Source organism: Dendropsophus ebraccatus, chromosome 11 (assembly GCF_027789765.1).
Source record: "Dendropsophus ebraccatus isolate aDenEbr1 chromosome 11, aDenEbr1.pat, whole genome shotgun sequence".
In the NCBI taxonomy this organism is placed as follows: Eukaryota; Metazoa; Chordata; class Amphibia; order Anura; family Hylidae; genus Dendropsophus; species Dendropsophus ebraccatus.
In genome coordinates, this window is record NC_091464.1 from 39,929,124 (window position 1) to 39,944,887 (window position 15,764).

Here is a 15,764-nt window from a genome sequence, read left to right on the forward strand (position 1 = left end):
GGACATTCATACACAGTGATCTTGCACTGTATAGCGCGGGATCACTGTGTATTTACAGAGCGGCGGGCAAAGGCTCATGGGAGCCCTTCCCGCCGCTCGGCATGCCGGGAGTTTCCTGTCGCGCGCCGGCTCTTTTCAAAAGAGCCGGCGCGCGACAGTGAACGGAAATGCAAATATATTAAAAACCCGGCAAAAAAATTGATTAATTATATTTACAAAAATGTATTAAAAATTAAATGTTATTAAATGGAGCAATAAAAAAAAAACAACATTTGCCCGTGATTGGTTCTCTTTAAACCTTGTTTGATAAATCTCCCCCATTATGCTTACGTGTCAGATAACTGAAAGGGAACTAATTGGGCTGATTTAGTTCCCTGGAGCAGAGTATAAAGCCCCTGTGCAGCTCGCGCCACGTTCCGGCCTCGGCTGCAGTTTATACCGGAAAAAATTAAGTTTAATCCCCCGTTGCGCGGCAGGGAGAGGGGTGGCAGGTAGTCATCTGAGATACTCCAAGCCTGTGTCTAGTCACTGCTCTCTGCCTGTCAGTGTCCTCGGCGGGATGATTGAGGTGCTAGTAATAGGCCTCTCTGCCTGTCAATCATCCCCACCGAGTGCACATACTGTTACGGGTGCACATTCATAGTTCTGTCCTTAGCTGCAGGTCTGCCGCAAGTAAGTAAGTTGGGCTTTAGGGAAAAAAAACTTTCACAGACTTTGGCAACTGGTTCATAAACACAATGGGGTAGATTTATCAAACTTAGTTGCCCCTAGCAACCAATCAGATTCCACCTTTCATTCCTCCACAGATTCTTTGAAAAATGAAAGGTGGAATCTGGTTGCTAGGGGCAACTAAGCCAGTTTCACTTTACACCTGTTTGATAAATCTCCCCCAATGTTTACAGTAAAAATCTTCACAATGTGCTTTTGCACTACTTTTTGTCCAGCATGTTGCCTGTTACTTCAAGCTCATCTCTATATCAGAGTGATAAAAATAAGCAGATTTGGGCATTTTCTAAAAAATATAGTGTCCTGAAAAGCTATAAAAAATTTGTCTTCAATTTTCATTCTTGCCTTGCTTCCTTTATGATTTAGATTCCACATGGGAATTTTTGAGACTGATTTTGGACCTTTCCATGAAAGTCTTGAAACAAGATGGGAAATACTTCACTCAGGTAAATAGTAACTACAAAACCGATATAAAGTAAATGGGAAATAAATGCTTGTCAATGAAGAGATACTGTTTTACATTTGAACGCCTTTCGTTGCCCTTTTGTTTTTCCCTCCTTGTGTTTAAAAGACCATAGCGCTTGCATTTTTTCACCTAAAGACCCACATGAGCCCTTATTTTTTGATAAACCAGTTGTACTTTGCAAAAATATGCCAAGAAACCGGAAAAAAAAATTACGCTGTAAGATTGAAAAAAAACAAAACAAAAAAAACAACATTTTTTTCATTTCAGGGGGGTTCAGTGTTTGCTATGTGGTAAAACTGACATGTTGTCTATGTTCCTCCAGTCAGTACTGTTCCAATGATATTCAATTGCTCTATTACCATCCTTATAGCACATTTATTTTTTAGTCTATGGGGCTGTGTGTCATTTTTTGCACCATGATCTGTATTTTCTATGAGTACCTTGCTTACCGTTATGCAACTTTTTGAACACTTTTTATTTAAATTTTTCTGGATTTGATGTGCCAAAAAATCAGATCAGTGCTCCATTGCTGCTGAAGCCCAGAGCAGGGAAGTGCCGAGTCGAGGTCAGCATCATTGCGACACTAAGGCCCAGCCAGAAGAACGGATCGCCCCTCTACGGGGAGGATCCATCCACTATAGTACCACCAACAGGCTTTTGCAGGCATTTCAATGCAGCTGTCAGTTTTACGGCAGCATTTAATTGTCTCAAATGGGTTTCTTTAGTTTTATTATACAGATAGAAAAATCCCTATGATGGTGTCTGGCGGAGAGAGTGTACAGCATTTAAATGAGCATTGCTATTGCATTGTTACTGTACAGACATCATGGGAAATTTATTAAGCACTTTAAATAGCAATGTCCTTTGTTCCCCATAACAACCAGTCACAGCTCAGATTTCAGATGTTATTGAGCTGTGGTAAAAGGAGATGTAGCTTTTCTTGTTACTTGTGCACAAACCCCATTGACAAATTTGAGATAAACTTTGAACTGCAATAATCAAACAACATAAGGACCCCAGAGACCACCACAAAGTTGGTTAGGGTCCCTTGTAGAGGTTATCTCCCCTTCTCCATGGACAGCATGAACCTACATGGCTCTTCCTTTATTCACTGGAACTGGATCATTAGATAATGGACTTGATTTATGTTCAAACATATTTTTTCTGCAAGTAATGGTTAGGCTTTGTATACAAGGAATCTTAGTAAGTCTCATTCACCAATGGAAAGTGCAATGTAAACATGCTGGTTTTATGCAGATTTAGCCTTTTTTCAATTTAACTTTTTTTTTAACTGTGACACAGATTTCAGATCTACACTTTGGTACCAACGTCAGGGAATTGACAAGGTGTTTTGGGGTGGGTTTTTCTCATACTATAAATGTGTGAATAGGCACATAGAAGCATATGAGCCCTAAATTTGTCTATAAGTGCAGATCCGCAATTACAGACACAGTTTGCAGACATCTGAATGAGGTTTTAGGAGAAGGAAAAAACTGCACTGGGCCATCTTTTTATGCTTGCTTTGCCCTTTTGTATTCCTTTATGCTTAGCTTTATCTTTACCGCTGGGATTTGATGTGGTATACTGTCACCATTTTTATTTTCTTAGACATATAACAATTTTCTGAAATATCCCTCAAAACCAGGGGGTATGGCTTTTATGCGAACTTTGCACTGACCTGTTTTGTATACCCTATAGGGTATAATATGCACCAAAAGTCTGGTTAAAGACGAAGTTTTGTGGGGCTTCGTCATTTTGAGTCAGTGAAAGGCTAGCTTCAGGTCATGAAGATCTGAGTTATAGTCTTTGCTGTCAAAACTAGCATATATAATTTTTCTTGATGAAAGGTATTAGTACAGTAAACCTGCTTTAATCTGGCATTACCAATACTAGACAAATGATCAGACAGACCTAGGGTAATACCCGCGAGCCAAGACAACTAATTATGCATAAATTATCTGCCTAAGTTTTTATTAATTAGAGGAGCCTACTAATTGGTAATTGCTGAACCTTCCCTGCAACATTCTGCATTATAAATAAGTTCTGTGCTTGAAGCATGTGCCAGGACTTTAGAAGCCAGCCTTGTGGAAATGTACTTTATCTGTGGTCCTGCTGGGATTTTGGATGGAAAACAGGAGGGCAAGCTTTACTCTGTCAGCCAAAGGAAATGTATCGGCAGAAAATGAACAATTATTACAATTAAAGTTTTTTTGTATGTGACTATCCATATAAAACCACAGTTCTCTCTAGCAAACACAGCTGGTATTTTCAGTTTTCTTCTGCCTTACTTTCTGCTTTGCTGTGTAGACTGGGGCAGGGTCATTGCACATAAGAAACAATGGGAAGTGTATGGCACTGTAAAACCTCATGTTGCCATACGTTTAAAGTATGTCTTTCTGGGATTTATAGGAACAGAAATTGAGTTGAATTCCACTGTACAACTTTATTTACAAGGAAAACACTTAACAAAAAAAAACATACTTTTTATGTCGAAATTGTACAGAAATATACAGCTATATGTTTAAAGGGAATCTGTCTTCTCTAGAATGTGCTCAAAGTTTCAAAGAGGTGGTGTTGGTCTACTTGATGCACACTTACTCCCCCATACAATTACACACACATGCATTAGCCAGTGCTGGAAGATGGACCCTGTATGGTCAATACGGGGAGAGAGGAGGCGTGCATCCTGCAGCTTAACACAACCTCTTTAACTCTGACACTTGAGATCTAAATATGATATTTACATATACTTTAGATATTTGTTTTATTTATATGCAAAACATTCATTAAAACTGCAATGTAAACCCAGCATCACAAAGTATTCCAATGTATTCTGTGAAGATTTCTTTTAAAAAAAAATAAGTGAGATGAAGAAGGAAATTAAAGGGGTTATCCAGGATTAGAAAAAAAACACAGCTGCTTTCTTGCAAAAACAGCTGTAATTGATCTTAAAATGATTGTTGGACCGTGTCACCAAGGCAGCGCTTCTTGGCCCTCACCCTGCCTTTGTTACAGTGCTGGGCTGAGGAAGGGAGAGGGGACCAATAGATAAGCTAAAAAAATCCATAGAGATTGTTAAGGTAAATTTGCAATGTGAAGCAGACACTGTATATGCAGAAATAAAATCTGAAAAGCCTTAGATAGAAGTTTCAGAACACGGTCTTGGCCAGAATATCCCTTTAGGGAAGGGCCTAGCAAAGCAAAATCTGAGGATATGACAAGGAAAATACTAAAGCCAGATATCCATCCACAGACAGCTGTTTCAGGGTGTTGTCCCTCATCAGTTTGGAGCAGAATTCTGGCTATGTGGAAGCAATGCCTAGTAGACCAATACAGCAAACAGATCACTGATCTCATGGAGACAAGCTAAAAAAAGACACGGTCAGCTGCTGGTTGAAGTGCTCAACACAGTGACATCTTAGGTGCATTGCCCCCAGGGAAACATCAATATAGAAAAAAATCTGCAGAGCCTCAGTTATGAGTCTCAAAACACGGGACCAGCCAGATATAGCTCCTGTAAGGAGACCACCAGAACCACCATTTTAAGTGGTCCTTTCTGTCAGTATCCAACTCAATTACAAGTCTGATGATATGACAAGGGAAATAATGCAGACACTATGGCTGCCGCAGACACAGGTGACAATATCACTTTAAGGAGTACTTTCAGGAAAAATTACTTTTGACATGTCATCAGAGATGTCAAAAGTTATTGCTTCCACCAGGTTTCACTGCTGAGACCTGCTCTGACCAGGACATATAACCAGGGAAAGGACACGGAAACAGTGTGATTCCTTCCCAAGTCACCTTCTCTGACCGTCTAGGTAGTCTCATAGACTTCCACTGACAGACTCTGCTGTCTTCCCGACTATATTCTGATCACATTGAGTGTCAGCAGTGACACCTGCTGTGATTAATAACTTATAACTAGAGATGAGCGAACCTGGAGCATGCTCGACTCCATCCGAACCCGAACTTTCGGCATTTGATTAGCGGTGGCTGCTGAAGTTGGATAAAGCCCTAAGGCTATGTGGAAATCATGGATATAGTCATTGGCTGTATCCATGTTTTCCAGACAACCTTAGAGCTTTATCAGCAGCTCCCGCTAATCAAATGCCGAACGATCGGGTTCGGATCGACTCGAACCCGAACCTGGTTCGCTCATCTCTACTTATAACATGTCAAAGGTAATTTTTATTGACAGGTACAATTTAAGTTCAATAAGGTACAATAAAAAAGTAAAATATATATGTTTTTCTATTTTTTTTTTAATATAAATATGGTATGCCTCATAAAAAAATGACAGATGAGAACTTGTATTTCTATGGACAGATGATAAAGCAGGAGAGCAACAATGTACACACAAATTTGTCTGTGAATGTAACGTCATTGCCCCTGTGTGTTCTCTGGAGTATGGGTCAGTACTCTATTGTTCTTGGAGACTTCCTTTGTATATTGCCATTTTTCTAACCATCACTTCCTATTTGTTGCAGCTGCCATAAAGCACAGTATACTACACTACCAATACAGACAATACCTGAAGCTACTATATTTGCATACTTCCCATATGACATATTTTCACAGCTATCTACTAGAACACTGCAGAGATTTACAGCTTTTATACATGTCAGGCTGACAACAGTCACTTTTAGTAGCCAAAATCATTCGTCATCACCACAAGCAATTTTTTTTTAACATTTTTATCCTTGACTTGTCTAGCAGAGGACAATAGGATTTTTTTTTTTAAAAGGGTTCACAGAGGTTGTGTGCGCATAATGTAGCGATCTCAAAGTAAATTTGTGTCTTTTTCTGTACTATCCAATAGAATGATTATAAACAGCAGACTTCTCAGGGTAATGGCTTACTACGAGCTATAGAAGCTTAAAAAGAAAAGGTCACCAGCTTTTTCTGTACATATTCTTTTTCTGTATAAAAGGAGAACATCACTTCACATTAACCCAGACAACATCCTTGCCTTGGGATGTATGGAAATAGAAGAAATCATTGTGATAGCTTTGTGCATTTCCCTTGAAATGTTTGTCGGAGAAATAATGCGAAGGTTAAATACAAATATACATTTAGATAGAACATTTTATGTCACCTAAAGCACTGAGACCTTTGAGACCACTACTAGCAGCCTATTTGACAGTACTTTTGGGGATTAGGGACTCTGTTTATTCAGTATGTTCTGTTTTTGTGATGAACTTGCTGTTCTCTCTGTGAACAATCATTAATATGCTGGTTTTCTGGTGGTGACATCACTTTACTCAGGTTGTGCTGATCCAGTTTCGGTAAAGTGTTTTAGAGTGCCATGTATAGGCCATTAGGAACGCACAGTCCTTCTGTGCTTAGAGTCACTATTTGACTGATATTTTTTATAATGCAATATTTCTCATTGGCATAATTGGACTTAGGCTATGTTCACACACAGTATAACAACGGCCGTTGCTTAGCCAAGGCCGTTGTTATACTGGCTGAACACAGGCAGGTGTTTTTATGTTCCTGCGGCCGTCAGAGGTATGTATGTACATTATTAAAGCATTGATTTCCATACACCATGGATAAACAGACTGCATCCGTGTGTGCATGGAAGATTAATAACAGCCACTCTTCATGTGGGAACATAATAAAGAATGAATACTTACTAGAGCTGAGCGAACTTTAAGCATGTTCGAGTTTGTCCGAACCTGAGCGTGCAACATTTGATTATCGGTGACTGCTGAAGTATAATGCAGCCCTAGCGGGTTCTGGAAAACTTGGATACAGCCTGTTTTCCAGGCAGCCTTCTGACAGATTTTTAAGCCAAAGCCAGGAACAGGCTATAAACAGAGAACAGAAATAGAAAATTGCTGCAGCAAACTGCAAGTACCATATAGAATTTTAGTTCTTTTTAAATAAAGAGGTTCTTGGCAAACCATTTGATCTTAGCAAACCACTCTTTTGATTGCTTTTTTGTGTATAAACAGAGAACAGGTCATAAAAGAAAGACTGAGTTTTGTCCTTTTTTCAAATCCATTACTGGCTTTGGCTTCAAAAATCTGTCAGATAAATCTGTCTGTGTAAACGCACCATCAGGGTTGCATGCAACTTCAGCAGCCACGGACAATAAAATACTGCTGGTTTGGACAAACTCGAGCGTGCTCAAAGTTCACTCAACTTTAATACTTACCCATCCCTGTGCCCCTGCAGAGATGACTTACAGATCTCTTGACAGCCACCAGCCCTCCTGCAGCTCCCGCTGCTGCAGCGTCATGTACCTACCTGAATCTTCACGGCACCTGTTAGAATCTACGCGGCTCTGTCATTACAAAGCCGAGATTAAAACATCTTTCTCGCTGCCGGAATGATGTTGATACCGATCATGCCGAGTAGGGAAATAATCCAGGACAGGCATTCACCGTCCCATGGTCTGCAAAAATGATAGACATGTCAATGCAGCCTTAGTCTTTTTTTTTCCACGTCATACATGCCCATAGCCTTTAAAATTTTTGATCACTGAGTTTAGATTTATTGTACTGTGGCTATAATACACACTCATATACTAAACTCTATTGAAACAGGACCTGCAATGCACACTAAGTATATACTGTAATTTGTCCAATAAAACATGGAATATATTTAGTGTTATGTTTACAGAGCTCTGCATTAAGAAACTAAAAGCCACATTTTATGGGGTTTAGAGTTCAGTCCAGTAATGAATGTTTTGCTGGTTGTGAAAATAAAAGCAGGTTGTATGGAATGAAGAGAGCATGGAGGACATAGAGTATTCTGCTGGAAAATGGGTTATGAGTGGCTTAAAGAGCATTTTCTGAATAGTACATGCAGGCTGTGTAAACAGCTAGCAGATGCTACAGAGCAATAACCAAGGTGACATAATATTAGCTCTTAAAGGGACAATGACTTCAGACTGGTTTTCAACATTTGCTTATTTCACACTCCTGTAATATACATATAAGGATCACCCTCTAAATATTTTCCTATAGTTGAAATAACATTATTTAGCTTTTTTTTTTTTTTAACTGCTGACAGTTTAGCTCTAAATGCCAAATATGTCATTCCCAGCCTGTCCATTAGGGGGCAGTAAAAGTATAGTATATTTTTATTCACAGAAGCTAATCCCGATGCAAGCCTCTTGCTCTGGCATAAGGTATAATGATGCACAGCTTGTTAGGTCTTTACATTGGTGTTATTACCATTATATGCACTTTGAGACACTTATAGATATTTGCAGCCATTTACATTATCACTGTGTGTAACAAATCATCAATTTAGTGGAGTTAAACAACATTCTGTGACAGATTGGCATATTTCCATGGAGTAAAATAGGTTTCTTAGAACATGTGTCTGTGCTACCGCATGTAATTGATTTCATACTATATGTGTTGTGCATTGTGCCATTGGTTTAATGGGAATCTTTGTCTCGGAGCATATCATTACCAATAATGTCCTTCTATGTCTTTAATTTCATCTTGCAGTAATTCCGTCTATTTGCCTTTATGTAAGAGGCACATATGTTTCCGGAAAGGCGGCCACAGAACCTGAGATTAATGCTGGATGCCAGCTTGTTAGCCTATACGTTTCCATGCTCCCAGGGGCTTCCTGTTGTGCATTCAGTAGATTTACAGAAAGTCTTATTTCCTAGGAAAAATGCTTCTTCCAGGAATGAATGTATGCAAAATGTTAATGGTATAAGCTTACAGCCTGCTTCAGAGTAATGGAATTTAACTGTACGAGGAAGGATCTGTGCGCAGATAAGATGTCTGCCCCATTACAATAATTGTTGTCATCTATATAGTGGAGATATATAAGGCCATTTTTGTGCCATAGATTTCACTTTCTGTAGTGCAGATTCAGCTCTAAACTAATCCTTATTAAAAGGTGACCTTTAGCCTTTAATAAATATTCTTAAAAGGATATTTTAATCTTATAAAGTGATGCCACACCACAAGGATATGGCATTACGTTATCATTGTGGTGGGACCTATGGGACCCTGCCGATCATGAGATGGAAGGAGCCAGAGTGCTGATTCAGCTCTGCAACCTCTTCATAGTTTTCCGCTTAAAGGGGTATTCCCCCCAAGAGCTAAAAAAATGTAATGCTCCCAAACCTAGCTGGCCTTACTCACCAAGTCCCCCTGAGTATTTTGAGACGTCTCTTTTACAACTTTTTCTAAAACATGGTCTATATCCAAGATAAGAAAATACATTTCCCATCATGCAATGCTTCTGCCTGATGATGGTGAAGTAGCAGAGCTGAGACAATGAAGGAGATGATGAGAGTGTAGCTGAGCTGAGTTGGCGGAGACGGTGTAGCAAAGCTGAGTTGGAAGTGACGGTGTAGTAGAGCCGAGTTGGAAGTGACGGTGTAGCAGAGCTGAGACAATGAAGGAGGTGATGAGAGTGTAGCAGAGCTGATTGGCGGTGACGGCGGAGCAGAGCTGAGTTGGGGGGACGGCGGAGCAGAGCTGAGTTGGGGGGACGGCGGAGCAGAGCTGAGTTGGGGGGACGGTGTAGCAGAGCTGAGTTGGCGGGGACGGTGTAGTAGAGCTGAGTTGGCGGGGACGGCGGTGTAGCAGAGCTGAGTTGGCGGGGACGCCGGTGTAGCAGAGCTGAGTTGGCGGGGACGCCGGTGTAGCAGAGCTGAGTTGGCGGGGACGCCGGTGTAGCAGAGCTGAGTTGGCGGGGACGCCGGTGTAGCAGAGCTGAGTTGGCGGGGACGCCGGTGTAGCAGAGCTGAGTTGGCTGGGACACCGGTGTAGCAGAGCTGAGTTGGCGGTGATGCGGGCGATTGCGAGGGGCGGAGCTTGTCGCGGGGGGGGGGGCTGAGCTTGCCGTGGGTGATTGCGAGGGGGGGCGGAGCTAGTCGCGGGCGATTGCGGGGGGCGGAGCTAGTCGCGGGCGATTGCGGGGGCGGAGCTTGCCGCCGGGGGGGGGGGGTGCCGGGGGTTAGTGCGGAGGCTATGCTGCGGGTGAGTGAGGGATGCCGGGGGGGGGGGCTGTGTGCTGCGGGTGAGTGCTGGATGGTGCAGCGGGAGGCTCTGGACACGGGGTGAGCAGGTGGTTGCTGTCAGAGAGGGAGACAGTGACAGCTGCGCTGATGACTGTCTCCCTCTCTAACAGCAGCCACCCCATCAGTGTTCTCAGTCACTTCACTGTGCTGGGACTGAGGACACGTGATGCCGACACGGAGGGTGGGGGCCAGGAGCAGGGAGCGGTGTCAGTGTGGACTGAGGTCTGATGATTCTCTGCAATCCATGGAGGTGAATGCAGCTGGATAACAGCAAAACTGTGCAGAATCCATAATAACTGTATATTGGAAAGATGGAAAGCTACGGGTGGGCAGCGTATTAATGCAAAAATAATTTTGGGGGGAATACCCCTTTAACATCCACATCCCTGGCCATTTGGCTGTGCAGGGACCTGCAGCTAGCACCATTCACATAAAGCAGTTCTCAGGCACCACTGTGCACGAATAGATTGTAAAGGGGTGCACTACTGGATTAGTATTGAGGTCCTTTCACAGGATCAGAGAGAGAGACATAGAGGTGGGATCCCCCCGATCATAAAGTGATGGCCTATCTTAGCAACAGGGTGGTACAGGGAATATGTCAGCTGTAATTCCCATTACAAGCAACTGACAATGTTAGATAGCTGTTGGCTCAGGGTGGCACATGGGACCTTTTATAAATCTGTCTGTGCTTCCAGGATGCCTGGCACAAAGAGTCAAAGAGGCTTTTCCAAGCTCTTGAATAGCTACAAGCTGGAATGCCTCCTCTCTCTCCTCCCTGCTTGATTGACACCTGGAAACCAAGTCCGAAGCAGGATCAGGTGTGGGAGGGAGGAATAAGGAGATGTTACTGCTTACCTCTTTGACTCTTTGTACTACAGAATAAAACCATTTTCTACATTCTGGAAGCACAGACGGATTAATTAAAGGTACCATGTGTCCCCTTGACGTAACATCTATCTAACAGTGTCAGCAGTTTGAAATGTGAATCAGCCAACAGATTACCTTTAATTTTCAAGATGGGTCCATTCACACTTACGGGATCTGCCACAGATTTGATGCTGCAATAATTCAGTTACAGCATGGGTACAGCATGGCATCATACCCGGACAGCTAAACCTTTGGATTTTGCTGTCCTGGCATAATGGGAAATGTAGTTTTGCAACAACTGGAGGGCCGCAGTTTGGAGACCCATGAGTTACAGACTACATACATGAGAATGCAGATAGAGAGCGTGTAAGCATTCTTTGCTATTACAGTTCAGAAACACGTTGCTTGTTATGCTCAAATAAATGTTTTTCTCTGATAGCAGCGCCAGATCTGATCTTTTTTTTTTTTTTTAACCTTTTATCCTGGAATTTTGTGCGGTGGTTCATTCAAACAGATCATATTGTATTGGAGGCTGCAGATACCCAGTGTCTCTTCTTCTCACGCTTACAGTACATAGGTGTTATGCCCTGTGCATAACCAATCCATTTGGGCGCATCTCCTATTGTTGGGTTCAACATTGTTCTTACCACCGTTTTCTCTGCACATGAACGCTTACTCCTTGTCGTTCACTACTATGTAGGGGGGATGTGAGAGACTATAGCATATAACAATCTGTGGTATATAATAGACTCCAGGCTGTCGGTTTCATCGGGAAGGCAAGCAGGACTGTCATCATACACCTGCCATATATAAACAGAACTTTCTCTTGAATTACAGCATTGAAGCAATTTTCTATGCACCGATCAGCTTAAAAGCATAATTTCCTGAAAATTACAGCAAGCAGCATTTTATTAGGGGACAGATACATTCCATGTAGCGCAGGTATGTTATACAGAAAGATAATAACCCATTTCTATTTAAGCTGCTGCCAGAGCTAAATTAGACAGACAAGACTGCAGATCCAGAATCCCTAAACTACAATGACAATCGTCATGCAGATTTCTTCATTTTCTGCGAAAGATTTCCTGCTGTGTGCATCCATTGCTCACATGACAAATTGTTCATTTGTACTTTGGCTTCCTTTGACATTTACTTGGCATTTTTTTTCATCAAACTCCTAATCAAAACGGAAAAGGAAGAGTCAAAACCCAGACTCTCCTGTCCTTGGGTTTGTTGTGACTGCATTGTTTTACTGGCTTGGATGAAGTCCTCAGCCTGTGATTATGATGATAAAATCATGAAAAATATATAGATGTAGGATAATCAATGCACAAAACATATCAGGGGAATTTGTCAAACGTTTACAGGGAATTTGTCATACGTTTACAGTAGTTGAAAATAAAAAGTGAGTACTTGGGTTTTACATGACCCTCCCCTCTTTAAAGAAAATAGGGGTCCAGATCCCCACCAGGTATTAGATAGAGGCAGGCTTACTTAGCTAAGTGCTTCTCCATCCAGCTCACTGCCTTATGGTCCTATAACAGGAGGCGATTATCAGGTAGAATCAGGCAGATATTGTCCCATGTAATAAAGACAGTGTTCAGCCAAGGAGCCTATCATCTGTTGATTGTTGTTTTTCAACACGTGAAAAATTCATCGGCCATGCAGTCTATAGATGATTAAGGTATATAGAAATAATAAAGCTGTATAGTTACTTCTCTGGGCTCCCCGGTATCCTCCTGCTTTTCCCCAATCATGAGCCGCACCTTTGCCCTGTCTCGGCCACTGGTTGGCTGAGTGGCCTGTTAGAGACGGGATTAGAAGCTTCAGAGGCGGCTGACATCAGTGGGAAACAGGCAGGAGGACACCAGGGAGCATAGACAGGTAAGTATATATTTTATTACATTCAACTTACTGAGAGGGCTGCCCAGACTCACTAACAATACCAGTTCAGCCCTTGCCACACAATCATTGAGATATTTAATAGGCACCAACCTAGCAGATCTAGCTTACTATGTTATTCGGGCTGTGTAATAGGCAAGCGATTCTTCAAGCTCTATTGTGGGGGCCTGAACGCCCAGAAACTGACCATTTAAAGTTCTCTAGGACATGTCAACAGTTTTTTAAAGTGACTGGGACAATTTCTTTATTGTAAGGCTGGGTTCACACTGCGTTTTTGCAATCCGTTTTTTTTCATCCGTTTTTGAAAAAAAACACTCATTTGTGTCCATCCGTTTTGATCCGTTTTTCCATTGACTTCCATTGTAAAAAAAAAAAACGGATCAAAACGGATCAGTTTTTTTACGGACGCAACAAAAACGTAGCTGACACTACTTTTGTGTCCGTTAAAAAAAAACTGATCCGTTTTGATCCTTTTTTTTACAATGGAAGTCAATGGAAAAACGGATGCACACTAATGCATCCGTTTTTTTCCATACGTTTTAAAAACGGATGACAAAAACAGATAGCAAAAACGCAGTGTGAACCCAGCCTAACATGGTGATGCACAATAAAGCAGACTTATTACTTTATCGTTTACATTTTTGTTCCATTATATACTCAGAAGTGACATATTCCGCAGCTCTGTGTGGAGAGACTGTATGCACTCACATTAGTCCCCATCCCCACTGGGGCTCACAATCTAATTTCCTAGCACTGACACACATGCACACTCAGTAATGGTAGCATTATGCATCTTTTATATAACACAGAAATGAGTGCAGAGAATGGAATAATTTGCTTTCTCTTGTACACAGCGGTGCAGTCCCCAAACGAGACACACACAACAGGATAGACTCAATGTAGACCAGTCGCCTTCGTGACCCATTTTAACTAGGAAAGCAGTTTGGAAGTTGACAAATGGACTGCTCTTAGGTTGGCAGGGGATAAAATAGTTTGCACGGCCAATTCAGTTTAGTCATAAAAGCAGAGGCTAAAACATTGTTTATTTTTGCCACTATTATTATAGTGCTTATTATATTTAAATACGCATTTTTTCCTTGTACTTTAAAATTTCTCTTGCAGTTGTGTAAATAAGTGTAATTTGTCTGGATAAGGCTAATCTTCATAATTCTGGGCATACCTTTTCATCGTAGTGCTTTCTAGCAATGAGATATAAGCCTTTTGGTTAATATGTAAATGAGGTTCAAAAGCCCAGGGGGTGTTCCCCAGTATGGTAAAAGCCCAGGAAAGTAAAAGCTCCTGTCCTGTAGTGGCTGTTCGTATTATTTCTCCCACAGCTTCCTCTTTACTGTATTTTTGTCACAAGTTGTTCTACTCACAGCACGTTTTAAAGGGCATTTATCGCCTACATTTTATGACAAATCTATAGGTTTCCTGTGTTGTCACTACCCGCAGAAACTTACTGCTCAGTCAGTCAATGACTGCAGAGGTGTCCCGACTCAGTCACTAACTGGCTGAGTGGGCATTTTTGAGCCCGGTTGGGATGTCACAGGACCAGAAGATCAACGAGAGTCATGAGCAGTGGTGCTGTGCTGAGGAGGTATCACTTGATTGTCCTGTTCCCACCACTCCTGCCCTCCATGATTTTTTACATTTGCCCTTTTTCCTTTAATGGTGCCTTCAGACCTATCGGATCCACAGCGGATTTCAAGGTGTGGATTTGCAGCAAAATCCGCTGCGGATCCAGTTCCATTCGCTGCTAGAGCACATACTCGCAGCGCGATTGACATCCCGGTGTGAGTATGTGAGTTAACCCCCGCCGCCAAGAGCATACATTACCTGCTCGGCAACGCAGCTGCATGTCAGGTTCCCGGCTCCGATCCCGCTCAGCCAATCAGTGCTGCCGTGCACTGATTGGCTGAGCGGGACCGGAGTCTGGAGCCTCACACGCAGCCGCGTCACCGAGCAGGTAATGTATGCTCTCGGCTGCGGGCGGCAAGGGGTTAACTCACATACTCACACCGCGACGTCAATCCCGCTGCGAATATGTGCTCTCATAGGGATGAATGGAACTGGATCCACAGCGGATTTCACTGCAAATCTGCAACATGAAATCCGCTGTGGATCCGGTAGGTGTGAAGGCACCCTAAGTGTGAAGAGAAAGGGAATGAAGAAAAAAGGAAGAGATACCAAGAACTGGGCAAAGCTATTGAAGGGGTTCTCTAAGATTAGAAAAAAAAAATAGCTTTGTTCCAAAAATAGTACCACACCTGGCCTCAGGTTGTGTGTGTGACCCTGTTAGTCACCTGCGCTCTTAGTTTGTCTGATGGAAATTTCTTGAGCTAGCTACATCCAAGCCAGGTCGTGTGGGGTCATACAACTTGGCTTCATACACATTAGTGAAACTGAGCCACAATACCACAGTGTCAATGTAGCAAGTAGAGTTCTCTGGGGTGTGGGCAGTAAGCCCCTTCTTCCTTAGTTTCATGACAGCTTCTCCAAAGCAGTCCTCTGTGTGCAGGAGGTTTGTTTTTCCCTCTATAGGGTAGCTAGCTAAGCGGTTTGCAATAGGTAATAAATGAGGAAGCAATTGTACGCAGATGGGGACATCAGGAACTTAAACAGGACAACTACCTCAGGGGTATCGGGGAGTGCTATGTTGGTCACATTGTGTATAATTTTGAGGACCATTTATGAAGGTTTGCAGGGATGAGCTTGGTAGGATCTTTTAGTTAGTCTCTTGGGCTTGTGAGACAGTCACAGCCTTATAAGAGATATAGAAGCAATCACTAAGCT

The 15,764-nt window shown here is 42.2% G+C and overlaps 1 protein-coding gene across 1 annotated transcript in view; it reads left to right on the plus strand.

Annotated features, from left to right (window-relative positions):
- SMS (spermine synthase) overlaps positions 1-15,764 on the plus strand; it is a 105,087-nt gene that overhangs the window by 62,022 nt on the left and 27,301 nt on the right. The window contains exon 9 of the mRNA XM_069945140.1: positions 1,093-1,172. Within this exon, the coding sequence (XP_069801241.1) occupies positions 1,093-1,172 (80 nt within the window). The remainder of the gene's footprint in view (positions 1-1,092; positions 1,173-15,764) is intronic.